Here is a 26,730-nt window from a genome sequence, read left to right as displayed (position 1 = left end):
AAAAAAAAAAAAAAAAAAAAAAAAAAAAAAAAAAAAAAAAAAAAAAATCAACCGGCTGAAGACCATAGAGAGAAAATTAAAAACAAGATGACGTCACCAGGCAAAGGGAAAAAAAATTTTAAATTAGTAAAATACAGTCAACAAAAAATTCAGAAGATATTGACTTTTCCTAAATAGAAAAATAAAATGATATAAACTGGTTGCAATTAAAAAAATTACAAGAAGGGCTTGCACTTAAATTTGGAGGAGCAAAAGAACCACTCTAATGTTTTAAATACCAAATTCAAACAATGAAACAAACAAATTCAACCACTCTTAAACATTGTTAATGATCGAATATATTGTTGCATTCAGTAATTTCTTATTCTATATGAACTAAACGAAGGATGCTTATCCTCCCATTTCTTTACCAAGTTCCTATAACTTATCAAGAAATTTGAAACTATTTATTCCTCTCCAACTAGAACTGACCTTCATTCTCCTCAGCGAGAGCAGCATATTGCTTCTGCTGCTCCTTAAATAAAGTGCTTCTTTCGGCAGTCTTAGTAGATATTTGGTCCTGTAGTTTTCGCACATCTTTCAGAAGTGTTTCAGCATGATGAATTTTGGCATCAACATCTTGGATGTTCTTCTCCAGTTCCTGCATTTGACTTTTAACAGATTCTGTTTTTTCCTGATCTTGAGAAATGCTTTCCCTGAGCTGTAATAGTGAGATAATATGTCAGCAAGACAACTCCTTTGCCCAAGTACAGAAGATATCTAACATCCTTCTCTCTTTCACACTTAAAATATCAAATAAAAACTTGAAGGACAGATCATAGGACCACAAAAGAATGGGTCGCTAATGGTTGTGTACCGCTATTCAGTAACAAGAGAGAGAAGAGTTGCTCTATAAAGAATGGAAATATCCATCGATATCTCCGTAAATTGGAGGGTTCGACATCAATATTCTAGAATCAAAAACATGAACAAGAACCTTATATGCTGCATCTTTTAAAGTTTGAAGATTCTCCAACTTTAGTTTGTAAGTCTTTATTTCATGAGCCTGATCCTTGTGAAGCTTCTTTATGACCTCCAATGCCTTTGTATATCTGGTCATTAATATGCTCCAAAATTAAAATATGACTTATGTCATCAATCACCGTCCCCCCAAGCATAGAAGGTCAGGAAGAATAAGTGCAAATCAAAGACCAGAGACCACGAATGTGAAAAGAGGCTTTCCAATACATTGACAAGTCAAATTTCCCAAAGGTAATAATATAAATAAACTTAGCAAGGACTTGTGAGGCTAGAGTGAAAGTCAACAGATCCCTAAGAACAGCAAAGAAAAAGTATTTATGCATCATACGAAATAGATAAGTGACCATCTGGTGATAATTTGTCATAAATGTTTTTATTGAGAGAGAGAGAGAAGATATTGACAATTTAGTCTTAACTTGAATACAAGTTAGCGCTTGGTCTGGCCAATGACAGTCCTCCATTTGAGGATTCGATGTTGTATATATTTACTATTTTAAGGGCATAATTTAGCCAAATTATTTATTACGTCAAGACAAGTCATCAAAAGACTTCAACTTCATGGAAACATAGAAACAGTACCTTGTAGCAGAGAAGATATCATCAAATTTCTTCTTTAATGTTGAAGGATCTTGCAATGGCCAGTTAGCTTCATCTTGGTGAACAAATATTACATTTTCCAGAATAGCCTTTGACACACCCATTAAAGCAGGAATCTCCCTATCCATGTCTGCACATCTATAGCTGAGACAAACTTTCTGCAATTTTACAACAACAGAAACAGTGATAACTGGAATTAAGGATGTCAAAATTTAATCAAAAGCATAAAGCTTAAATCACCACATCCTCTTTCCATTACTCCGTCAAACAAGTACGCATGATCAGAAGCACAGACAACAATAACTGCACCATTGCTATTTACCTACCTCATTTAAAAACAACCAAAACTATTAACGGCATACACAATCTGATAATATTAAGTCAATATTTACATCAGGAAGAGGGTGCCTCGCTTCTATGAGAAGAAAACATAGAAAGCTCTATAAGAAAACATTGGAATGCTCCTTTTAAGAAAAGGGAAAATGACAATTTCCATGAAACGTTGAAATGAAAGTAGTGAAAACGTTAAAATGAAAAGTTGAACCAAGAGATTGTACAAGAATTCAAACAAAAGCAAGGACACCCTCTTGACATCAATGAAGAAACCACAAGGCAAACAAAGAGAGAGCCATCACTTTCTATTTATGCCCTTTTCATAAATCCATATTGGCAACTTATCGAGTCAATGTGAAAGCTTCAAAGAGTGTATACTTCAGGGATTCCAAAATATCATATCAACAATTATGGAAGAAATACAAATAACTAATGCTTTCTCCCAACTAATTTCGTTGAAGCCCTATGCCTGCTTCCCTCAATTTGGTCAACTACTACTTCTGTCTTCTTCACTTGTCTCGAAACATCAAGTTCAACCACCTTACTCCGATTGACTTTCCCACTCTTTGTTTGCCTCTTTCCTCTTAAACCTATGTTCCTCAACTCCTTTACCAGAAAATTACACTCTAATTGTTTAAACTTCCTTCAAATCTCCATATCCCTTCCTTCTGAATTGAAAATCCACTTTTATCCATCATAAGATGTAGTTTTCACACTTCCAACACATCCCTGCATTGATTATGAAAAAATTGTCATTTCTTGGACTGTCCACTAGATTCTCAGCTCCATCCGCTTGTCATACCGCTGACATCACCCTGTCGAATTCCTCGACCCTAATTCTACTTCGCCTATATCTTGCATCAAAGGAAACTCTAAATGTCCAAGTTTCTATTGAGCAAGAAGAAACTTTGTAACTTCACACAAAAGTCCCTTCATTTCAACCTACAATCCTCGATTCTTTACCTTGAGAAACCTTCTTAATCCGTCTAAGTGAAGTAAAAACTAAAAATATATTTTGAAAAAAACATAAATATTAATAATAATAAAAATGCAACACCTCGCCAGTATGTGGGTTTATCGTCTGAAGCACGCTTTCAATTGCTTTATACTCCATTTTCGATGCCTTCTGAGTAAGTTGGAATGACCTTATGCATACCACATCCTTACCTGCCGCTGTCTTAAACCGAAGCTTGATTTGTCCCTTTGTCTCCGTCTCTCCCGCAACCTACACAAGGGTCCAAGAAGACCCAGAGAGACCAACTAGCAAGCCTTTTAAGAAAATAAAATCCAAAACCTCTATTTAATGAAGAAGCTACATGAGCTGAGAATATTGGAAGGCTTACATAGGGATAAATTAGTCCCATTCACCAACCATCCAAAACCAATATTGCATCAACGAACAAAGCATAACAGATGAAAAATCCAAAAGAGATAAAACAGACGGACCTTCGGGTCGTGAATGAAGCTGTGGCCAGACCTGGCATTGGGAGGCAACTCGCCGGTACAAGAGAGCTTCAAGCATTCAATTATGGTCTGGGGAAAAAACCAAGTCACCGCCATTAAGACGAAGCAGGTGCTTCATCGCCATATATTATAGTAAATGCAAAGCAAACACGAACACCGGTTACTTAAATATCAAAATGGAATTCGAGAAGCAATTACAGTTTTCCCAGCACCGTTAGGGCCAACGATCAGAGTCAAGGGCTTGAAGAAGGTGATGACGTTCCTATTTTCCGGGTCGAAACTCCGAATACCTTTAATCAGCATCTTGTCCACTGTACTCATCTTTCCTTCTTTTTACTGCTATCCAAAATTCCTTTCAAAATAAAGAGTGCGCAAGTCCACGGAGAAAGATCATACGCAAAAATTCCGCCGATAAGCAACTGCATCCATGGCGGGAAAGGAGTATTAAGCTCTCACTCTGATAATCGACATACGCTCGTTCGGCATTAGAATGCTGACACTGAAGAAGATGTCTCAGAAAAAACTAGAACTCCACTTCGTCGTCAAGCGTAGATTCTGCATCAGTTCCTCAATACATCGCCATGTCGAAGCTTTGTCATCTCGACGCTAACAGGGAAATGTATCGTCGGAGTTTTTCAACGACGGGCAGTGGAGGCAAGGGTTTATATATGGCGCCAGAATCTTGGTTTGACTCTGACAATCGACCGCTGTTTAGTTTTGGGCCTGGGCTTCAAATTTATAATATTTTGAGCCTGCGGGGCAATTAAGCATCGGAAATGGGCTTGTTTTGGGCCGATTCTCCGGCCCATACATTTTTAACGCCCAATCGTTTAAATTTTTTTAAACTTGTCCAATTATAAAAAATACTAGTTATTTTAATTCTTAATTTTTTTGAAATATTATTTAATTTATTAGGATGTTTCATTAATTATTTATTTATTTATTTATTTATTCACCCATTTGGGACGATATCCATGAGACATGGTAGAAACTGAAATTATGAGTAAAGATATCTGGTATTTATTATTATCCCATTATCTGGTATTTATTTATTTATTTATTCACCCATTTGGGACGATATTTCAATAAAATTTTCCTTTATTTTATTTTTATAGAAAATAGGGTGAAAATTTGTAGGATTATATTTTTTAAATAATTTTTCTCTTATTTTATATATATATTATATTTTTTTTAAAAAAATAACTTTAAATTTCTATAAATTTAAATAAAGATCCAAGCTTGAGAATTAAAAGAAAATGATATTTTTTAAAAAAATAATGAAAGAATGAGAAGGCGACACGTGTTAGACAGAAAGAAAGAGGTTGTAGTGAGTTGTGGTAGAGAGGGGGGTGCCACATGTAAAAGCTGCAAATACAGAATCCATGTGCTCAGGCAAGTGGTTTTGCAGTAATCCTAAACTTTCTCTTCCCACGCGCACGCTATCGCGTGTTCTCCACTCGACCTCTCCATTTCCCTTTTAATCTCATTTATTTTTCCCTTTTCGAATGTTATCCAAACTTCGAAGCAACAAAAATTGTGTGGAAAATGCTTCCGAGTCAGCTGCATATCCCTATTCACCACTGATAATTGTTAAAAAAATAATAATAATAATAATTAATAAAAACCTCTCAACTCTGTTATTTACTTAAAATATTTTATTTTTGTTGTATAATATTTTTTCTTTTTTCATGTATATAATTTAATTTATTTTAATTGAAAATAGAGAGTTTAAAATTAATATGAAATAAGAAATTAGGAAAATAAAATATTTAAAAAATAGGGAGGAAAAACCGGGGGGAAAATACCGCGTCACACGTGGCAAAATATGATTGGGCCACGTGACTAGTCTGCACGCAGCCCCAAGTTTTGCTCTTTTTTCTTTCTTCGGTCAGAACTGTCACTCATCAATTTTCTCTCGCGATTCGTCCAAACGCCATTTTTGCTTCTCCTAATTATTCTTCTTCTTGTTCTTGTTCATCACTCTCTTTCACCGTTTCCATGATCGCATCTTCTCCATTTCTCTCTTTCTCGATTGAAATTCTTGAGCTGAACAACTACAGTCCGTCTCCATTGCTAAAACAGAGGAAAATTTTAGAACCCTCACGAGTTTTGGACTCGTGCGAAGATTGAAGTGATTATCGATGTTCATATTGCGCAATTTTTCTTCTACCTTGTTCGTCAATCGAAAGCAAAGTTGTTGAATGTTCTTCTCAATTCTCAGTGTGTTTTTGCCGAATCCGATCAAAAATTCCATTGCTATTGGATTTCTAGACTCGATTCTAACTAATCGCAGCCACACTCATTGAAGAAGCATTTGATTCTCTTTGTTTCCTGTTTGTTTAGCTCTCTGGAATTTTGAATCGTTGAGTGTTTGCTTCGGCGCGGGGATTGACTTAGTAAGATCCAGGTTTACCAGGATGTGACCTCGAGGATTTGACATTGCTGAGCTTTAAAGTTTCACTTCAATCCTTGACTTAGAAACGATGGCGGACACTGACGAAAAGGGAGTGGGAGAGGATGGCACTGTATTATCAAACCTGTTGGCAGTGATTCATAATTTGGGAAAACAGATCGGTGGAACATAAAGTTTCTGGAGTTATTGGATTTTGATCTTCAGAAGGGGACGATTTTTTCCATGGACTCTGGATTCAAGGAGGATTTTCTTGTTCTTGACTGGCTAAGAGCACTTCTTAGAAGACTGGGATACAGCGGTCCACTTTTCATACTGAAGAAGCCATTTGGATTAACATAGTTTTTCCTTTTTTTGTGCAAATATTCATGCGAAGAAGCTTAGTTTTCATGAGTTTGGCATACTGAAGAAGCTTAGGTTTCTACAACGAATTTGAGAAAGACCTTCAACTGAATGGGAGAATTTCTGGTAGGAGCTCAGAAATTACTGCATGGGCAGAGGAGGGAACGAACTTGCTTCATTCCCAACAAGAAAAAGTGAAGTAGTTCGAGAATTCTTCTTTCTCAAAGGCGATTTTTGTTCTTGGTCGTTACAATGTCGCGATGCTTTCCATTTCCACCACCTGGTTATGAAAAGAAAGCTAGCATACAGGATCTAGACCTAGCCAAAAAGGTTGAGCAAACTTCCCTTCAGATCATACTAAACCATGTCTGTGTAGGCGATTTATGTAATGAATTGATTGAATTGAAGCTCCCATGAGTTGCTCTTTTCTAGCATGTGCTAATCATAAGATTGAAAGTGACTGTTCTTGCATGTTTTGCTCTGGTAATTGGATGATTGCTGGGTTTGCGTTGATTTGCAATTAGTTTCTTTCTTGAAATTCTTATGGGATATGTTCATAAAATCGTTGTGCTTTTTGTAAATCATCTTGTTGTCAATCTGTGGGATGTCTTCTTTTTGTTCCTACTTTTTTTTGTCTTACCAATTACAATCAGAGTATCAAGTTTATGCAAAACTGTGCCTCACACTATTGAGGACATATTCTATTTATATTGGCAAAAGATTAACTAATAGATCCGATTTCATAGGAAACTAACGAAGTAAGCCTATTCTTATGGCATGACTAACTTCAAGCTATTCTAATGGATTGACCAATTCTAACAGTCCCCTTCAATCCCAACAAGTCTTGTACATGTTGAGATTGTTACAATGTGTAGTAAAAGGAGTTTTAGACAGTGGTTTTGTCAGGATATCAGCTACTTGATCACTTGATGAAATGAACCGAACTTCCATTGCTTTACGTGCTACTTGTTCTCGAACAAAATGAAAATCAACTTCAATATGTTTCGTTCTAGCATGAAATACTGGATTTGAAGTTAAATATGTAGCTCCGAGGTTGTCACACCAGAGGCGAGGAGCCTTTGATTGATACACGCCCAGTTCCTTCAGTAATGACTTGATCCAAATCATTTCTGCAGTAAGATTCGCAATGGCCTTGTATTCTGCTTCGGTGCTTGATCTTGACACTGTAGCCTGTTTTCTGGAACTCCATGAGATTAGATTTGCTCCAAGAAATACAGCAAAGCCGCTAGTTGAACGTCGATCATCGGGACAACCAGCCCAATCAGCATCAGAAAACCCCGACAACATCATGGTTGATTTCTGAATTTTCACTCCTAATGCTAGTGTGCCTTTAACATAACGAAGAATTCTCTTCACAGCACCCCAATGAGCATCAGTAGGTGTATGAAGATATTGACACACTTTATTGACAGCAAATGCCAAATCAGGCCTAGTCATTGTCAAATATTGTAGTGCTCCCACTGTACTTCTGTATTTGAATTGTTCTTCAGCTGATAAGGGTATTCCTTGTTCTCTGAATAATTTTTCAGCAGAACCCATTGGTGTAGACATAGGTTTGCATTTTTCCATGTTTACTCTTTTCAACAAATCTAAAGCATATCGTCTCTGTGACAGTATGATACCATCTCGTGTTTTCTTGACTTCAATACCCAGAAAATACTCAAGATCACCCAAATCTTTTACTGCAAAATCTATTTTCAATTTCTGAATCAACCTTTCGGTTGCTTGATCAGAGGAGCTCACAATAATTATATCATCAACATAGATGAGCATATAGATAGTTATCTCTCTGTTTTTGAGAATAAAAAGAGATGAATCAGCTACTGAAGCCTTGAAGCCTAACTCAATAAGTTTTCCAGTCAACCTTGAATGCCAAGCTTTTGGGGCTTGTTTCAGGCCATAAAGGGCTTTCTTGAGCTTGCATATGTAATTCTTTGGTTTGGCTGAGTCTTGAAATCCTGGTGGTTGTCGCATGTACACTTCCTCTTTCAGAATTCCATGCAAAAATGCATTTTGGATATCAACTTGTCTCATATTCCAGCCCTTGGTTACTGCTAGCGAAAGAATGACCCTGATTGTTGACGGTTTGATCACAGGGCTAAAAGTATCAGTGTAATCAACACCAAATCTTTGCTTGAATCCTTTGGCAACTAATCTTGCTTTTAATCTTTCAACTGACCCATCTGCTTTTCTTTTCACTTTATACACCCATTTACTATCAATGAGATTTATTCCAGGTTTGGGTGGAACTAGATCCCAAGTGGCATTTCGTTTTAGCGCTGAGAGCTCATCATTCATTGCTCCTCTCCATCTTGGATGTTGCATGGCTTCCTGCAGGTTTCGAGGTTCAGTAGCAGTCTCTATGATCGGAGTTGTGATAGTTACAGCGCTTGCGAATTTTCTTGAGGTTTCTGAATATCTGATAGTTCCATCAGTGAATTGTTTAGCTTGTACAATGTTATTTCTCAACCTTGTTCGCATTGGATGTTGACTAGCTGCTTCAGTTGGTTGATCAGACACATGTTCATGAGTTTGGTTTTGAGCATTGATCGAACTGCTCTCAGCTTCATATTCTGCAATTTCCTCTGAACTTCTTGTATTATCTGCAGAAGATAAGCTGACACCAGACAAGTTGTCACTAGCAATATTATCAGTTTGACCATCATTCATATGGGAATTACTAACAACTGGTTCAATATCTGTAAGAGCATTTTCAGTGTAAAAACTAGCAAGTTTGACTAAGGCTGGAAGTAGAACAGGATGATGTGGATTTGTGGTTTTGTTTGGTGGCTTAGATTCTTCAAAAGGAAAAATATTTTCATCGAAAACCACGTCTCTAGAGATGTAAATACGTCCTGTACTTCTATTTAAGCATTTATATCCCTTATGAGAAGAACTATAACCCAAGAATATACATCTAGTAGTTCTGAAACTCAGTTTCTTGTTGTTGTAAGGCCTTAAATTAGGCCAGCAAGCACAGCCAAACACCCTAAGCATGGAGTAGTCTGGACTTTTACCAAACAATTTATGAAGTGGTGTGTCTTGTTGTATGGTTCGGCTGGGCATTCTATTTATAAGAAAGCAAGCTGTGTTGAAAGCTTCATCCCAGTAGGATAGAGGCATGTTGGCTTGAGCGAGTAAAGCAAGGCCAGTTTCTACAATGTGTCTGTGTTTTCTTTCGACTAACCCATTCTGCTGGTGTGTGTGAGGACAGGAGATATGATGTTCAATGCCTGTGGATTTGAAATAATTGTGTAACCGATGGTATTCACCCCCCCAATCTGATTGGACGGAGCGAATTTTGGTATTTAGCATAGTTTCAACATGTTTTTGAAATTGAAGGAACACAGACTCAACATCAGATTTGCATCTCAGAAAGTAAATCCAAACATAACGACTAAAATCATCAACAAAGGAAACATAATATTTGGAATTATTTACTGACGCAATGGATGGACCCCATACATCAGTGTGAATTAATTGAAGGGGTGCTGTAGATACATGCTGAGAAGAACCAAATGGCAATTGATGTGCTTTCCCTAATTGACAAGCATTACAAATTGAGGAAGAGGGAATATTAGTATCTATAGCTAAATTATTATCTTGTAGAATTCTAATGGTAATTGGAGATGCAGGGTGCCCTAGCCTTCTGTGCCATTGTTCTTTCGAAAGTTTGGCTGTCAGCAAGGCTTGACTGAAATTATGCGGTAGAACGTATAGGCCATTCTTACATCTACCGTGGAGCAGGAGTTTCTTCGTGACTCGGTCCTTAACCAAAAAATAGTTTGGGTGAAATTCTACAACAGCATTATTATCAGATGCTAGTCTTTGTACTGAAATTAGGTGCTTATTGATTTTAGGAGCATATAGGATATGTTTCAGAACAAGAGATGAACCAGAAATTAATGAATTCCCAATATGAGAGATAGACAAACCTGCGCCATTTGCAACCTGAATTTGGTCGGTGCCAGTGTAGCGTTCTCTGGTGGTAAGCCTCTCTAGGTCATTGGTGATATGATCTGTGGCTCCAGTGTCAACATACCAGTTTGTGTCACTAGTGTATCCACTAGTTGCCAAAGCTGCTTGTTTGAGATTATTTTCGGCTTGATATGCCTGATCAAATCTGTGCCAGCATTGCAAAGCATCGTGATTGGGCTTACCACAAATCTGACAGACAATGCCTGAGCTGCTTTGTGTCTTTGATGGTTGACGTCCAGGATTGTTCACAGTACGCCTTGATTGTCCATGACCACTATTTAACTGACGACTACGACCGCGACTACCTTGACCTCCATTGGCACCTCCACGAATGGATATCCTATTGACATTGTTAGCAGATGAAAGTTGCTCAAATGTACCCTTACGCAAGTGCCGCATCTCATAGCTCAGCATGTGAGCATACACGTCGCTGACAGTGTATACATCTGTTCTGGTTGTAATGCTTGTGACTAGAGGATCATAATCTGGACCAAGTCCTTGCAGCATGTAGGCGATGAGTTCTTCATCCTCTATTCGCTTGCCAATGGCAGCAAGTGTATCACCAAGATGTTTTACTTTACGAAAGTAGTCAGCAATTGTCATGTCCTTTTTCTGGATAGTAGAGAGTTCCATACGGATCTGCATTGCTCTTGCTCGAGATGTGGAAGCAAATTGTCGCTCCAGCGTAATCCAGGCTTCTCGTGCAGTGGTGATTCCAACCATCGTGCTGAGAACCTCCTCAGTGACTGATGAGTTGATGAGGCTGAGTACCAGCTGGTCCTGGGGGTACCAGACTGTGAACTCAGGGTTGATGATAATTTTGCGATTCCCTGTTTCTTCACTTGGTTCAACGGCGATCGTCTGGCTTGGTGCAGGCATGGATCCATCCACAAAACCAACAAGGTTTTGGCTACGCAAGTAGGGAAGGATTTGGGTAGACCACAGCAGATAATTTTCTTGTGTAAGCTTAACACTAATCACCTGACTGATCGACGGAGAAGACATTGTGTTTGTTGGGATTGACATGTTTAACAGCAGAGGCTATGGATCTCGTGGATCTTATTTCTGCTCTGATACCATATCAAGTTTATGCAAAACTGTGCCTCACACTATTGAGGACATATTCTATTTATATTGGCAAAAGATTAACTAATAGATCCGATTTCATAGGAAACTAACGAAGTAAGCCTATTCTTATGGCATGACTAACTTCAAGCTATTCTAATGGATTGACCAATTCTAACACAGAGTTCATCAGAATAAGACATTAAAGGTTTTTGACATGATATGTAGCCAGCTGCTCGTTTTTGTGTGTGTTCTTATTTTATGCTCATTGATTTATTCTTTTGACAAAAAGGATAAGCATAAAAAGAAGAGGAAAAAGGAGAAGAGGGATCACAAAGAAAAGGGAAAAAGCAGGAATGGAGATAAAAGAGACAGGGAGAAAGACAGAGTTAAAGAGAGAGCTGGAACCTTGGACGAGTCAAAACTTTCGGATAAAATCCATGGTCACAATCGACAGTTCCTCGACCAGAAAGATCTTGAAGTCGAGGATAACTGCAGGCTAACCGGGAAGAAACATGCTGGACAGTCGGCTGGTTATAGTGAAGGCGAGTCTAGTTATGGTAGCCACCTGCCTGATAAATTTTGTGCCTTCAAAATTGTGCCCGAGTTGTCAAGGAGGACCGAGGACGGTGACAGTGGATTTAGGAACCTTTCGGGGGAGAAGTTGTCTGTTTGTCTTCCAGAGAGAGATGGTTGGATGGATAGATCAATGGCTAAGGTCACTCGGAGTTTCGGTGAAGGGAAGACAAAGGACGAGAATGAGGAAAGTTGTGTGGGAAAACATGGCGATCGAGGAATACGGGAGGAGTTGTCGAAGTTTAGTAGGGCGGGGACTGTTCAGCCAATGGTTAAAGATGGGGTGGATTCAGGGAAGAAGTGGAAAGGGAATGGGAGGGATGAAAAAAGCAAGGACAAAGATAAGCAAGATAAAGAAAGAGATAAAAAGAAGAAAAAGAAGGAGAAACTTGAACAAAAGATCGGAAACGTGGAAAAATCAAAAGAACGCTATGACGAAGACGACAATACCAGTGCTGATTCGATAATAACATCACAACTTCTCAGGGATAGACATAGATCTGTTGCGAGTATGCGAAATCTCGTGAAGAGGAAGGACTTTGAAGGCAATGGAATCTTTGGTGAGTTGAATGTTGTTGTGTTAAAGTTAGATCCATTGGATCTCTCCTCTTGAAACTGTGCAGGTTAGAAAGAGCAACTGTTCCTCTTGAGATTACTACTAGTCATGAAGATTTGAGATCATTCGTTCTTATCGTTCATATGGTTCATATCATTCATATCGTTCATTACTAGCAATGGTTATTGACATGAAAATTTGTAATTTTTTTGTTAATTTTTCAACAGCCATGGACCATTTGTCCAGTAACTCTGCAAAGTTCACTTCCTCCTCTGATCATCCTAGAGTTAACCACAAGATGGTAAAATCATGCCAATCTTCTGGACCAGCTGCTTCAAATTGGCAGGTAACAGCCAATACCTATGATCTTAAATCATACGGTAAAGAACACAAGTCGAACAGAATTATTAACAAGTTGATCCAAATTGTCAAAGGTACACTCAAAGCCACCACATCCAGATTTGGAGCATTTAAGCCAGGCGTATTTAGTTCCCAAAATGGACGACTTGTCAGAGTTTTGTGACCAAGACTGGCTGCTGCATAGCAGCAATGCTTCCAAATTGAAGAAGCTGAAGGCACACGGGTTCGAGATGAAAACGTCAACGCCGTATGTATGGGCTGAGGCAATGCCGATTGACTCGGTTGATATCTGCGCTCTACCGTATGTTGTTCCATATTGATTAAATGTCCAAATGGAAGTGACTAACGTGATTGATAATGCTCCGTGCTCGATATCGACACACAAACTCGCTACTGGTTTGGCGGGCTGGCTGCTGCATATGCAATGCTTCCAAATTGAAGAAGCTGAAGGCACACGGATTCGAGATGGAAACGACAACGCCATATGTATGGGCAGAGGCAATGTCGATTGACTCGGTTGATATCTGCGCTCTACCGTAAGTTGTTCCATATTGATTAAAAATCCAAATTGAAGTGACTAACGTGATTGATAATGCTCCGTGCTCGATATCAACACGCAAACTCGCTACTGGTTTGGCGGGCTGGGATTCAGTGGATCTTTTCACCAGTTAACACTGAACATCCCCAATTCATTTATGTAGCCAAGTAAAGTGCAAGCCTATGAGGTTGCTCGGTAGGCAAGATGCATGAGCTTATTATGCAATTGCCTTTCATTTTTAAAGGGAAGGTAGATTTCTAGAACGGAACTCCTTGATAGATTTATGAGATAGAGAAGTGTAGAATTTAGTTATATTTTACTTATTTCTCATTAGCTCCTAGACACCAACATAAGTTGGGGAGGCTAAATATATGTAATTTTCCTTGGATCGTTGTTATAGAAATGCAATGACCGTTTTCTTGTTTAGTTTAACGAACATAGGGTCAAGATCTGAACTAGCTATCTATAAAAAGAGTAGTGGTCTTGACTCTTGAGATATTTTTATGTCGGTGATACATTAAAATAGTGATATATTTAGGTCAAATCAAATGTTAAATTAAAGAAAGTAGTATCCAAGTCTTTCTCCCGGGAATTTATTTTAGAGAAAAATTAATTGGGATTATGAATTTGTTGCAATTGATCATTTTAACTTTACTATGCCTCTCTAACTTAGATAGATGTTGCAATCTGTCTCCGAAAATAACCCTATTCTAAGGACTAATTAGTGTCTTGTGGGACCTAATTATTTGAAATTACTTAGTAGAAGTAACAATAAAAAAAATAAGTATGAGATTTCATGCAAGAAATTATTGTCGAATAAAAAAGTAAGAAAAAATATGCAAAGGTCAAGTCAAACAAGTTGAATTTGAAACTGGTTTGAGAAGTCTCGATCATACTCATGTGGCTAACAAGAGATCATGCACTGATGTGGTGCTTGGCTCAATAAACTCCAATGTTTTAAGTAGTCTCGAGTATAATTGTTGTCAACTTAAGCACAAGTTAAGTTGCTTAATTTTTTTTTTGAAGGAGTAGACTCCCGTGTTTATATTGTCTCTTTGATATCGAGGTCAGAATTCTACAGTGAGTTAGTTGAGTTAGCAAAGAATGGTCGTTTATCACCTTGGCTCAACATTTCAACCTTCTCAGGGTTGAGTTCTCCTTTCAAATAGTGAATTGCCCTCCTCGATTCAGCTCCATGGCTCTCGAAAAACACTCTTTTCCCTTTCGTGAAAGAACTTGCAATTTTTTCTACGACCAAATTCATGTGTAGGTTCTTATTTGAGATAATTTTTTAAACTCCTAACAAAGAAAATGCAAAAGTTTTGTAAGACATTATACTTATCTGGACGTTGTGTTTTTTGTAACATAGAAAAAGGACAAACTCATAATTGATCTAAAACAGTAGCTGTGGGGTAAAAGTTTTGGTCTAAAAAGCAGTCCTTATGAACAAATTGGCTTCAAACACTCCTTAAAGTGAAAACACACTGCGTTTGTCATTCCCCCACTTCGACTTTGAAGCCAAAAGTTGTGGAACCAACTGGCTGATTCTCATTCATCAAACAGCTGCACCTGCTCGATTATTGACGGTGTAAAACTCAAAGACATAAATGTACCATTTATAGAACCAATCATAAATAAGATACGATTTTTATGTTTTAAAGTCGAACAGTTGAGTTGTGTTCGTTAGATTTATTGATCCCGTAAAATATATATGAATATCAGTTACATAAATTAGGCCCGATAAATCTACTTATATATATATACACACGCCTAATTACTTGGGCACAATTTTCAGTCAACAAAGGAAAAAATAACAATTTAATTTATTCAATTAATTAATAAGTGTAAGGCAACAAATAGCCGGTCCCGTTCCATCTGTTTTTTTTTTTAATTTAATTTTATTGGTATTACTATTGCTACTACAACTATTATCGTTAAATTTAAGTTTAATTGTTTAATAACTTGATAATTTTATATATTTAAATTATATGGTCGACATTGGAATTATAGTATGAATAATCATGTAATTTGATAATTCTATTAGGATGTTTAAGAATTTTATCTGTGGAAAAATAATAATTTATACAAAGTTTATCTTGAGAAATTAACTATTTGATTATAAAATTTAAAAATATATATATTTAATTTATTAATTTATTAATTTATTAGCATATGGTAAGAGGAAATGGGAAAATGGTACTTCGACAATACTAGCAACAAAATTATTGTTATCAAATTGGGCTTATTATTTATTAACTTATGTTGCTCCAGTATGAATATACTGAAGTCAAACATGGTGGTTTCGATAGTCTAAAATTCCATCAAACCTGTTCATTCATTTGCCGGCGCATTCGAGCTCCCCAGGACATATTTTGACTCGAATCCTTGTTCATGCTTCTTCTGTTCAATTCTGATATCTGAAATTGCCAACAACTCCTCCATCCACTTTTCTCTGGAGCTTCCTGAATTCAAATCAAATTTGGAGATTCTATATGGAGGAAAAAGATTTCTACAGACTCGCTAGAACACAACAGTAGAGTGAAAACTGAAAGAAAATTATGTGAAAAAAGTTGCATATAAACAGAAGATGTTGAAAAGGAAACGAAATTCCATATTTGGAGTAAGTTATCGAGAAATCATCAGCTTGACCTATCCCATTCCATCTCTGAATTACAGAATAAATCACAATAACGAATGGAAGAACCTTGTTCCAACAGAAACAGTACCACTCTCCACCAATCAGAAAAACAAAAAAAGGGAAAAAGACAGAGAATCATGAGGCAGAATAAAACGACGTTTCATTTCCTCACTCAAAAGAATCCAAAATCAAATATACGTTGAGATCAAATACTTCACTCATTTTAATCTCTCCGGAAAACATCTGAGAAATTAAACACGAAATCACCTCAAAAGCAAGGGAAAACACAAAATCAACAAAGGAGATTTCAAAATCCGCAAACATTCAACCAGATTACCCCTAAATTACCGGAAAACAAATTAAAATCGATAGACTGAACTAATACCTGATCGGCGTCGTATAGTCTCCAAGCAGAGAACGCGACTTGAAGGCCTCCAACCATATCTCTATCATACAGAGCTCTCCTCCTAGGATCTGACAATGTCTCGTACGCCTCATGAACACGAATGAACCTCTTCGTATACTCCTCCGCCTGGCCGATCGGTGACACGTCCGGATGGTATTTCCGGGCTAGATGCTTGTACGCGCGCTTGATTTCCGCCAAGGATACGGACTCAGATACACCAAGCAAATCGTAGAAGGATCCATCGGAAACCTCGGAGGAGACAATTCCTTCGTTGAACGATGCCTTGGCTCTGATCGAAAGAGACGGCAAGCGCGTCAAATTGCACGGAAGAGTGTTGGGAAAGAAAATACAAGATCGGTGGCCAGTAATTGGTCGCCGGCCGGTAATGCTAGGGCTCGAAGGGATGTAGAAGCGTGAATCGCTCCCTGAGAAGGTAAAATCGGAGCACTGCATTTCTCTGTTTCTCTCCGTCTATCTTCCGTCCTCTGTATTTCTGCTATTTATACTGGACGTCCAAATGAGTCATTTGTACGACATGTAGTTTAAAATAAATATAAAGTTTATCCTTTTTCTATATTTCTTTTAATAATTTTTATCCCTATATTCCTATTTTTTTTAAATCAATTTTTTATTTAATTTTATTGTAGTAAAATGTTAAATTAACTTATGATACACCAAATGTCAGGGGCAATTTGGTAATTTGACTTGTTAAAAACAACTTTTTTAGTTAAAAAAAACAGGAATCGATAATTTAATATAACATATCCATTAATTAATTTAATTATACGGATCTATAGAAGTGATGACTTTATAACTAAATTATTAAAAAAAAATCTAGCTTAAATTAAATCACAAAAATATATTTTAAAAAAATAAAAACATGATAAATATTTTTTTTAAAATGGATAATAGTTTAAATTCGAATTTGAGTACAATCACTTGATAATACACCATTTTAAAAAGACAATTTTAAAAAAATAATAATAATAGTTTAAATTTTAATTTGTGTACAATCACTTGACAATAAATATAAGTACCAAATAATTTTATATTATAATTTCAATAAAAAAAACACACGAGTTAAATATTGGACTTTTTTTATAATAAATATATTATTCAATCAGCTAAGTTAAAAATAGTAGTAAATTTTTTAAAAGATGAAAATATGAATTCAAAAGAGAGCAGAGAGATGGTCGAGAAAAAAATAAACATGCATAGGTAGCTAATAGCAGCAACCGATCATCTTAACCAATAAGAGAAAGCAAGACCAACTACGATCGAGGACGAGAAAGCAAGAGTAGTATACATGCGTAAAAGGTATAAACCTCACTTTGAGCACTAACAAATGAGGAGGCACAAAAATCAAGAACTTCATTCTTGCTACACTAACTCGTGCGAATAGAATACCTACTGAAAAGGAATTGGTAAGAGATCGGCTTAGGCAACTATTTGATACCTACCTAGTTGGTCCATCAAATCGACAGACCGATGCAACATATCAATCAAACTTGGCAAATGTTGGCTGATCAATAGAGGGTTGCAACCCTGATTTCCTGGGGACTTTGACTGTCTCTAATGCACATGAGACACGGAAAAAACCACCAAATAAGAATATTTAGAAGATGTTGAAATAAATGAGAGTAACTGAATCCGTGCTCGTGAAATGTAACATGTTGGGACAGTGAGAACTAGAATAACGATCAAAACATTGAAGGGCTCTTCTCAATTGCAAAGTAAACCATATCAATAATGTTATTAGGATAAGTCAAAGTATATATGTATTAATAATTAATTTTTTTTTAACGAAGAAACATGCATGAATATTGCTTCAAATTATGGGTCACAAAATTTAAATAACATGCTTTGGTATTGATATTTATTGAATACTTTTTACGAAAGAGTCAACCAAACAAGACATAAAAAAGTTGTAGTTTTATGAACTAATAACTCGGTGGATAAGATTTGTACATTTTTTACTAATTCAATCCTTTGTCTTACCAATTTGTAAGTTGATATGTCTCTATTATTAAAATGGTCTTATTTATTGATAATTAAAATAAATGATCGATTTAAATAGTTTTAATACAAATAAAAATAATAATATATAGTTTAAACAATATTGGAGATGGACCTACCTATAATTTTGCGATAATTAATATATTTTTTAGACTAAGGTCCTAGTTTTTAAGCTTTTTATATTTTTGTACACGAAAGAAATAATAAAAATAAGTAAAGTATAAATTGAATTACAAATTTACTTTATCAATTTTTTTTAACATTCAAAATTATAATTTTTTAAAATTTAAAATTTAATCTCGAATTTTGAAAAGGTATAAAATTGAACGTAGAATTTTATTTATTATATTAAGTAATTTAAAATTTTTAAACTTGTTAAAGCTGTAATAAACATTTTTTAAATTTTAAATGTCAAATAGACATAAAATTTAAAAGCTAAAAATGTTAATAATATTTTTAATCTGTCGTTATCATTATGCGTATGGATTAGATTTCTATTAAATAATTCATATAAAATATTTTTCGATAAGGGCTAAGATTTCTACGCAAATTTTAAATTTTAGAAACAATATGCATGATGAAATTTAGTTAAATATTTTATTTGGCCAATAAATAATATTTTTTATGATACACGTGTCAAATTTTGGTTGGTTCTAATGGCCAAACAAGCAAAAGTCCAAGCCTTCGTTAAAGAAACTGGAATTGTGGCATTTTTTTTTTTTTTTTTTTGTGAGAAGCTTGATGTATGGAAGTAACTTTTTCTTTTGTAAGTTACCTATTATTTACTTCTTCCAAGTGTAGTGTCAATATAAGATTGAGTTACAAGCTCCCAAATCTTGCTTCTAAAAGAGAATGTGGATCGAGACAAGAGAGTGTCGGTTCTAAATCTCTATGTAACTCAAAGAATACGATGGTTTGGGGGCCATGATGACCACGTTTGGGGTCCGCTCCCCCTAGCTCAAGCAAGGAATGTCGATGCTAGTTTTGCCACATTTGGGTAGGGAAGTCAATTGCCATTATGTGGCTTTCCTCGATGGTTTGAAGTGTCCCAACCTAAAAGTGTTTATACTCGGGGACCAATGGGAAGACAGTACCCGATTATTGGAGAGTTCTAGCAAAATGGTAGAAGAGAAAAAAGAAGGGGAGAGGTTTCGTTCAAATTCTTATAGTCTACCAGTTTGGAGGACAAAAGGAGTTGGGAATTGTATCCTTTAGGACGAAAGTCGATTTTGAACGACATGTCTCAACAGGCTTGGGAGGTAGAAAAGAACTTCCAAGCTTTGGATTTTGAGAGGATGAAGCAATTCAAGATGATAAAGCCATTGCATAGTGTAGACGAAAGTGAACTTTTATTGATAGTTGATGTCGTGATTAACATGCTAAATGGACTCAAACGTTGTGTTAATAAATGTTAACGACCGTCTCGATTGAGTCGCTATAGAAACCTCGTGTCCTTCTCTCTTAAGTGCATTGTATTTCTATGTGGACAACTATGGTAATACAGACAGGGCATAACCGAGGGAGTATATCAATTGGATTTTGATAACGAATATAGTCATTGTTCTTATAAATTTTGAGGAAAAAATATGTTCGTATACATTTCTCGTTTCCAAACGTGATATGTCAGTACGGTGAGGGTAAGGCCAACCAGTAGGTAGACGTGATAATACACGAAAAGTAAAACCTAAAGTATACTATTAGCTTCTACAAGTTGAATAGTTAGATTCTCGGTAACTTGTTATTTTGTGTAAAACCCATTTATTTTAGATATACGATATTATTATTTCCAACACTTCGGTTATAAACTACGGACTTACTGCATTCATTTTTATTATAAAACCTATTATATTCTCAAATTTACTATATTTGTTTATTTTTATTACAAAATCATTTTTATTTTTAATGGTAAGGACTAATTATTTTTTAAATTAGAAGAAAATTTAGAGAGTAAATTGAAAAACAAAAAACTCGAGTTTGCACTATTTTAAAAATATTTATTCATCAGGATTGTGAATTAAAAATAAATAAAATATATTAACATTTTAGATAATAAACTAGTTTGAATTAGGAGAAATTTGTTTTAATTTTTAGTAATTATTACTTTTTAAATAAAATTTTCGAACCATGGAATAATAAGCCTTAATTTTGAAGTTAACGAATATAAAAGATTAGAAAGCAGAGAGGAGAAAAATCCGGGGTTCAAAGAAGCCGCTTGCCCTCCACGTTCCCTCCATTCAATCGCGCGCCCCTATCTCAACGCAGTCGCTGAATATAGGTACGTTTTCCTTCGACATTCTTCATAGATAGCGCGCCGTTGGCTTACTATTCGTCCGACTTCCACCAGATCTAGGGCTCCTTCTCTTTGCCGATCGGTTAACTGACTGGTTCCTGGGAGATTAGGGGATTGCTCACTCTGTTGTTCTTTAATTTTCCCGGCAAGTATAAGGATTAATCTCCGATTTTATGTTTTTTGTTCGACCTAACAACTATCAGGACAGTATTGGCGAAACTTAGTCTTCTCTGTAAACGAGCGGGTTGTTTCTTGTTGGGATTGGGTGTTTGAACGTCAATATCCTGCCATTGAGATTTTATATACTTCTTGACCTGTTCGGGTTCAGTTGTTTTGTTGTATTTGAGTGCCGTGGCGTAAATTTTGATGTTGTGGAAGCGTTGGTGGGTTGATTTGATTTAGTTTTTTTTTTGGATTGGAGGTTTGATATTTGCAAACCTGATAATCGGGGGGAGTTAGGTTCGATGGCTGATCGTAACTTGGTGGTCGCAAAACCAATCTGGATGAAGCAGGCTGAAGAGGCGAAACTGAAGAGCGAGGCTGAAAAAGATGCAGCGGCCAAAGCTGCTTTCGAAGCTACTTTTAAAGGCGTAGATAAGAATCCTGCAAGAGAAGCAGCATCCTCAGATAGTGATTTTGAAGATGCTGAGGACTTGGAACACAAACCCATTGGGCCTGTAGACCCTGCTAGATGCACAGCAGCTGGAGCCGGCATAGCTGGGGGCACAGCATGTGTGCCAGCTTCCTTTACTGTGGTAACTAAGGATGTTGATGGGAGGAAAGTTCCCCATGGTGGTGCACAGATTAAAGTAAAGGTGTTACCTGGGGTAGGTGTTGGTGGAACTGAGCAAGATGGCATTGTGAAGGATATGAATGATGGTACATATACGATCACATATGTGGTGCCAAAAAGAGGCAATTATATGGTTAATATTGAGTGTAACGGAAGATCAATCATGGGTAGTCCATTCCCTGTGTTCTTTAGTGCAGGTACTCTATGATTATGTAATGTTCATGCGTTCTTATTGCATATATTTAGAGATTTAAAGTTTGATTAATCTTATCAGGTACATATTATGTCCAAAGAGGAAAAAAAATAAAAATAAATCTATGAAGTATATACAATATCCTGAGTCCCAAATGCTTCATGTGTTACTTAGAATTAATTAGGATATTTTGATGATATGAAATTCTTGTGTTATTATTTTTCATGCATCGGAATAAGTGAGTTGGAGAAGAAGGATAGTGAATGTGAATGCAAATAGAGGGAAAAAGAAGTCGTTTTTCACTCTGTTAGTTGGAATGGGCTGCCTGCATGAACCAGGTGGCAAGTGTGGCAAGTGTGGCAGCGCTTTTCCCTTCTTTTCATATGATTTGTGTATTTGTTCTTGAGATTTTTTAATATAAAAGTGAAATAAAGATGGGGCTTGAGCGAAGGGGAAATGGAAAAATGATACGGATACTTATTAGACATTGATAATTTGTTTCCTTGGTTATCCTTAATTGCTTTGTCTTTCCTCATATCTTACTGGATCATCAGTTTCTTTCATTTTGTAATGCAACGTTATCTGATAACTGAGCCATTTGTTGTCACTAACCAGGGACAAGTGCTGGTGGACTCCTGGGTTTAGCTCCTGCATCGTCATTTCCAAATTTGGTTAATCAAAATATGCCCAACATGCCTAATTACTCAGGGTCTGTTTCGGGGGCATTTCCTGGGTTGATGGGAATGATTCCAGGCATTGTAGCTGGTGCTTCTGGTGGTGCTATCTTGCCTGGAATTGGAGCCTCTCTTGGCGAAGTATGTCGAGAATACCTTAATGGTCAATGTGCAAAAACAGATTGTAAGTTAAATCATCCACCTCACAATTTGCTCATGACTGCTATAGCTGCGACAACCAGCATGGGAACTATCAGTCAAGTGCCTATGGCACCTTCTGCTGCTGCTATGGCAGCTGCTCAGGCTATTGTTGCTGCTCAAGCCCTTCAAGCTCATGCTGCTCAAGTGCAAGCTCAACAAGCCCAGTCTGCAAAAGACTCTTCTGGTATTCTCAGTTTTTGAGATAATTCAATTCTTACTCTTTTATTTTTGCGACTGTTCTCCTATGCACCTTACTGTGTGTTCAAGTGCATTTGTTTATGTTTTGGCCCTCTTATGTACTGTTGTTTAACTTGTAGACTGCATAAACTATGTATATATTTTTTCCTAATGAGCTTCTGGTTATTTATGGATGTTTCTTTGGCAAGGTTCATCCGACAAATCTGGGAAGGCTGCTGATGCTCTGAAGAGAACGCTTCAAGTTAGCAATCTTAGCCCACTTCTCACCGTGGAACAGCTGAAGCAACTTTTTAGTTTCTGTGGAACTGTTGTTGAGTGTACCATTACTGATTCAAAACATTTTGCTTACATAGAATACTCAAAGCCTGAAGAAGCTACTGCTGCTTTGGCCTTGAACAATATGGATGTTGGAGGTCGGCCTTTAAATGTAGAGATGGCAAAGTCACTTCCACAGAAACCAGCTGCAGCAAACCCTTCACTTGCTTCTTCTTCTCTGCCGATGATGATGCAGCAAGCTGTAGCCATGCAACAAATGCAATTCCAGCAGGCTTTGTTGATGCAGCAAACTATGACAGCTCAGCAGGCTGCTAATCGTGCAGCAACTATGAAGTCCGCAACAGAGTTGGCAGCAGCTAGAGCCGCAGAAATAAGCAAAAAACTTAAAGTTGATGGAATTGTGACTGAAGAAACTGAGACAAAAGAAAAATCAAGGTATGATATACCGGAACAACTAATCCTGGACCCTCTGCTATAAGTAAAATAACTAATTCCTGCCTCTAGTTATAAAATTAAATAGGAAAAAGGACCTCTGGGTTCTTGAGTAAATTTGACATACTTGAATATGCAAGCAATGAGCATTGATGGCTTAGGTAACTCAATCCTTTATTAAATAATATCAGCCCCATTATTCTGTTTCTCCATATTTTTGCCTTGGTAGGAAGTAATGGCTCATGAACTTGTATGCCTTTCTTTAGTGTTGTCCGTCATGTTTATACGGTCCAGGTTTTGTACACTTCAAATTGAGTTCATTCCATCTTAATAAGCATAGTTTTGATTTCCCCCTTCCCTTTGCAGGTCACCTTCCTTGTCCAGGGAGAGATCAAAATCAAAATCAAAATCACCTATCAAGTACCGTAGCAGGCGGAGATCTCCAACTTATTCACCTCCTTATCGTCACTCAAGAGATCATAGATCTAGATCACCAGTGAGATCTCGTCATTATTCTAGGTATGAAGATCATAGGAGGGCTTATAGAGAAGTGAGAGATGCTAGTGAAAGATCTAGAAGGCGAGATCTAGATAGATCAAGAAGTCGTCGTTCACCCGTCTCAAGGAAAAATAGAAGTAGAAGCATAAGTCCTCGCAGAAGAAAATCATATAGAGAAGATTCTGATTCTCCCAATCACCAGCGGGAACGTTCACCACAAAGAGGTAGGAAATCAGATCGTTCTGATTTAAGATCACCTAGTCGCCATCATGGGAAAAGCAGATCATCCCCAAGAAAGGATGATGGTGACACACTAAAACATAGAAGACGATCAAGGTCTAAATCTCTTGAGACTAAACATCATTCTGATGAAAAAATTAATGATATGCGACATGGAAAATCAAAAACTCGGGATAGAAGGCGGTCAAGATCTGCTTCACTGGAAGACAAGCATAGCAAAAGAAGATCACCACCTAGAAGCATGGACAAGAACATTTCTAAACATAGAAGGCGGTCTAGATCAAACTCTAGGGAGGATATAGATGATACTTCATCAAAATATCATGGTAGAAGGCGATCTCGGTCAAGTTCTTCAGAAAGTAAACATCTCCTTGATAGTAATAAGGTGGAAAGCACTAGAGATGAAAAACTAAAACATCGTAACAGAAGGAGATCCAGGTCAAAATCTGTGGATGGTAAGCACCACAGGAAGGAGAAATCAGATAGAAGCAGAGATAAAAAGTTGAGGCATCATGATAGAACGCCATCTAGATCTGTATCTCCTGAGGCTGGGCATCAAAGAGGGACCAGGCTGTCTCCTACCAGTTCTGATGAAAATAAATCAAAACGTAGAAGGAGATCACTCTCTCCTGAAGATAAGCCTCATGTTCATGTTACTGATATAGATAATGGATGCATAGCTGAACATTCAAAGCATCACGAAAGACAGCGGTCTAGGTCAATGTCAGGAGAAAATGGAGAAAGTAATTTATCTCCAAGTACAGAGGTAAATGAATTTAAACATGGAGAGCAGTCAACAATAGAACATGCTGGAGGTAAGTACAATTAATTGGTTGAAGATATCAAAATATTGATGAACAATTAAAGAGTCATAAGCATATAAACATTGATGGATATGGATTGATATTTTCAGGGCATGAAGCTAGTCTCTCAAAGTTTATAGACGATATGCCAGGAGATGATCAGGATAGAAAGGGGTTAAATTCCCAATATTCTAATGTTGAGGAACGAAGCAAAATGGAAACAATTGACGATGAGCAAAGTTGATTTAGCTGGTAAGATCAGCAAATGCGATTCTTTTGGGTTTCCTTTTTCTGATTGCAATTATGTTGACACAAATAGGTTCTTGGTTGTTAACACAGGAAGTTAGAGTTTAATGGAGGTTGTAATATTTCACGTTCTCCTTGGCTGATGCTGACCGTAGATGCTCGATGTCACCTTTATACAATTGCAATTTCTGGTGAATGACGTTGAGGAGATTAAGTTGCATTTAAAATTTGATATGGAAATGCTTTACTGTGACTCGTGAATTACTAGAATAGCTGACTATTTCGGACTTGAGTACCTTGATAACCAGGGTCAAATTTCATGCTCAGCAATTTCAGCCTGGCTTGTTGACGTATTCAAGGGCATCATTGCTTCATTTGAGGAAGAGGCTACCTACATGATTGAAGATTTGTTTCCATTTCTTTGGGTTCTCAGATTTTCAGTTTTCATCCATGTCTCTTGTCTTTGATTATCTTTTGCAGGTTAGCAGAGTCTCTTTCAGTTGATGTTGGTATTGCTGTCCTTTTGTCTACGAGACAAGACACCCAGTATCTGTAGCCAGCTTCTTTTACTACTTGATGTATGTTTAACTATGACCTTCCTTTACGTGGTGAATTTTCGATAGCACTGTCTATTTGAACAAGGATTGCTGCATTAGGAATTGAAGTATGTTGGTATTGCCACTTTATTTTTCCTTTTCTTTTATTTGTTTCTTTGTGGGTGCTGAAAGGGTAACCGTAGGTGGGACTAAAGAGTTGATCTCGTTATGAGTTTCAAGTTTATATTTCCTAGGGCTCCTCCATTACACAAATCAATATTCCTCCTGTTTTAGGTTAGGGTTTATAGTGCTCACACTAGAAGTTCTTTTGATGTGTGGCCGATGCATGAGTTTCATTTTAATACTCATCATTTGAATGGGCATTGGACCTGTTCTATCCAATATACATGCAGGTTATACGGTGTGAATGTCATTCGAAGTTTGTTGGGGTTGATTTTCTCTTGTTTACACGAAGGTATGCTTTTGCAGTGGGAAGTTATTAGCAGCAAGCTTCCATTTATAGGTCCTGGATCATTTACACGACGATTAGTATACTTTGGAACTTCATATACTTTTTTTTACGCTACAATTTTGCTGTGGTGCTGTTATCTTCTTCCCTCATATCTCTTCTTTCTTCTTTTTTCCTTTTTTTTTCTCTTTCCCTTTCCTCTTTTCCTCCAATCCCCAAATTTTATTTTCGTTAGGCAAAGCTACTGTTAAAGGTCGGTTGAAACCAGATGTTGCTGGGATAAATTGCATCAAAATTTCGTCCTTCTGGGTATGACCAGAATTGGCTGACTCACTTGGAAGCGTTTTTATTCGCGGTGAATTGCGAATATATATATGGCAGGTAACGTTGTCTGTAACTGCTTGGTTGAAGATAATTATAGGGAAATCTATAGGTTTGGATTCTCTAATATATATAAGGAGCTAGAAAGTGCATGTTGGACAATGAGTCTATGATGATGATACTCGATGCATGTGGCTACAGGTTTTCTTTTCTTTGAATGATAAACTTCTTTTTGTAGCA

At 36.9% G+C, this 26,730-nt stretch overlaps 4 protein-coding genes and 1 non-coding gene across 10 annotated transcripts in view; 2 read left to right on the top strand and 3 right to left on the bottom strand.

Moving 5' to 3' along the window:
* Positions 1-4,062, bottom strand: part of LOC111479648 (DNA repair protein RAD50) — a 12,581-nt gene extending 8,519 nt beyond the window's left edge. Inside the window, exons 1-6 of the mRNA XM_023124422.1 lie at positions 3,613-4,062; positions 3,397-3,483; positions 3,008-3,175; positions 1,600-1,775; positions 977-1,091; positions 472-700 (exon numbers count right to left, since the gene is read on the bottom strand). Coding sequence (XP_022980190.1) covers positions 472-700; positions 977-1,091; positions 1,600-1,775; positions 3,008-3,175; positions 3,397-3,483; positions 3,613-3,735 — 898 coding nt within the window. The 5' untranslated portion in view covers positions 3,736-4,062. The remainder of the gene's footprint in view (positions 1-471; positions 701-976; positions 1,092-1,599; positions 1,776-3,007; positions 3,176-3,396; positions 3,484-3,612) is intronic.
* Positions 4,063-5,285: 1,223 nt separating this feature from the next.
* LOC111479713 (eukaryotic translation initiation factor 5B-like) lies at positions 5,286-13,686 on the top strand. Its single transcript, XM_023124529.1, has 4 exons — positions 5,286-6,496; positions 11,523-12,366; positions 12,590-12,708; positions 12,797-13,686. Exons 1-4 carry the CDS (start codon positions 6,419-6,421, stop codon positions 13,040-13,042), a joined length of 1,287 nt encoding a protein of 428 aa, XP_022980297.1. The 5' UTR covers positions 5,286-6,418; the 3' UTR covers positions 13,043-13,686.
* Positions 10,567-10,702, bottom strand: LOC111480143. The gene has a single exon (XR_002717759.1). It is a non-coding gene; the product is annotated as a small nucleolar RNA Z247 (small nucleolar RNA).
* Positions 13,687-15,468: 1,782 nt separating the features above from the next.
* Positions 15,469-16,809, bottom strand: LOC111479792 (chaperone protein dnaJ 20, chloroplastic-like). Of its 2 annotated transcripts, none has more exons than XM_023124649.1 (2): positions 16,284-16,809; positions 15,469-15,722 (listed from the first exon to the last, which is right to left on the bottom strand). In XM_023124649.1, exons 1-2 carry the CDS (start codon positions 16,755-16,757, stop codon positions 15,582-15,584), a joined length of 615 nt encoding a protein of 204 aa, XP_022980417.1. In that variant the 5' UTR covers positions 16,758-16,809; the 3' UTR covers positions 15,469-15,581. The 2 variants fall into 2 exon arrangements, with proteins under 2 accessions (XP_022980417.1, XP_022980419.1); XM_023124651.1 differs by having other exon boundaries at positions 15,627-15,712.
* Positions 16,810-20,493: 3,684 nt separating this feature from the next.
* LOC111479658 lies at positions 20,494-26,730 on the top strand. 5 transcript variants are annotated; one of them, XR_002717675.1, is made up of 8 exons: positions 20,511-21,600; positions 22,212-22,655; positions 22,858-23,380; positions 23,744-24,930; positions 25,029-25,170; positions 25,258-25,742; positions 26,114-26,175; positions 26,405-26,730. XR_002717675.1 is itself a non-coding variant. In XM_023124438.1 (7 exons), the coding sequence occupies exons 2-6, from the start codon at positions 21,075-21,077 to the stop codon at positions 25,160-25,162; spliced, it is 2,814 nt and encodes a 937-aa protein (XP_022980206.1). In that variant the 5' UTR covers positions 20,494-20,595; positions 21,032-21,074; the 3' UTR covers positions 25,163-25,170; positions 25,258-25,855. The 5 variants fall into 5 exon arrangements, 3 of the variants coding, with proteins under 3 accessions (XP_022980206.1, XP_022980205.1, XP_022980207.1); XR_002717676.1 differs by having other exon boundaries at positions 25,258-25,828; XM_023124438.1 differs by lacking the exons at positions 26,114-26,175; positions 26,405-26,730 and having other exon boundaries at positions 20,494-20,595; positions 21,032-21,600; positions 25,258-25,855.

The sequence above is a fragment of the Cucurbita maxima genome, unplaced genomic scaffold (genome assembly GCF_002738345.1).
Source record: "Cucurbita maxima cultivar Rimu unplaced genomic scaffold, Cmax_1.0 Cma_Scf00005, whole genome shotgun sequence".
Taxonomy (NCBI): domain Eukaryota; kingdom Viridiplantae; phylum Streptophyta; class Magnoliopsida; order Cucurbitales; family Cucurbitaceae; genus Cucurbita; species Cucurbita maxima.
This window is presented reverse-complemented; position numbering and strand designations above follow the sequence as displayed.

Coding starts and splice junctions, on each gene's coding strand:
- LOC111479658 (XM_023124438.1), top strand. CDS start 21,075: ATGGCTGATCGTAACTTGGTGGTCGCAAAACCAATCTGGATGAAGCAG. Junction 23,381..23,743: donor GAGACAAAAGAAAAATCAAG/GTATGATATACC, acceptor TTCCCTTTGCAG/GTCACCTTCCTTGTCCAGGG. Junction 24,931..25,028: donor AACAATAGAACATGCTGGAG/GTAAGTACAATT, acceptor TGATATTTTCAG/GGCATGAAGCTAGTCTCTCA.
- LOC111479792 (XM_023124649.1), bottom strand. CDS start 16,757: ATGCAGTGCTCCGATTTTACCTTCTCAGGGAGCGATTCACGCTTCTAC. Junction 15,723..16,283: donor GACTATACGACGCCGATCAG/GTATTAGTTCAG, acceptor ATTTGAATTCAG/GAAGCTCCAGAGAAAAGTGG.
- LOC111479713 (XM_023124529.1), top strand. CDS start 6,419: ATGTCGCGATGCTTTCCATTTCCACCACCTGGTTATGAAAAGAAAGCT. Junction 6,497..11,522: donor ATCTAGACCTAGCCAAAAAG/GTTGAGCAAACT, acceptor TTTGACAAAAAG/GATAAGCATAAAAAGAAGAG. Junction 12,709..12,796: donor CAGCTGCTTCAAATTGGCAG/GTAACAGCCAAT, acceptor AAATTGTCAAAG/GTACACTCAAAGCCACCACA.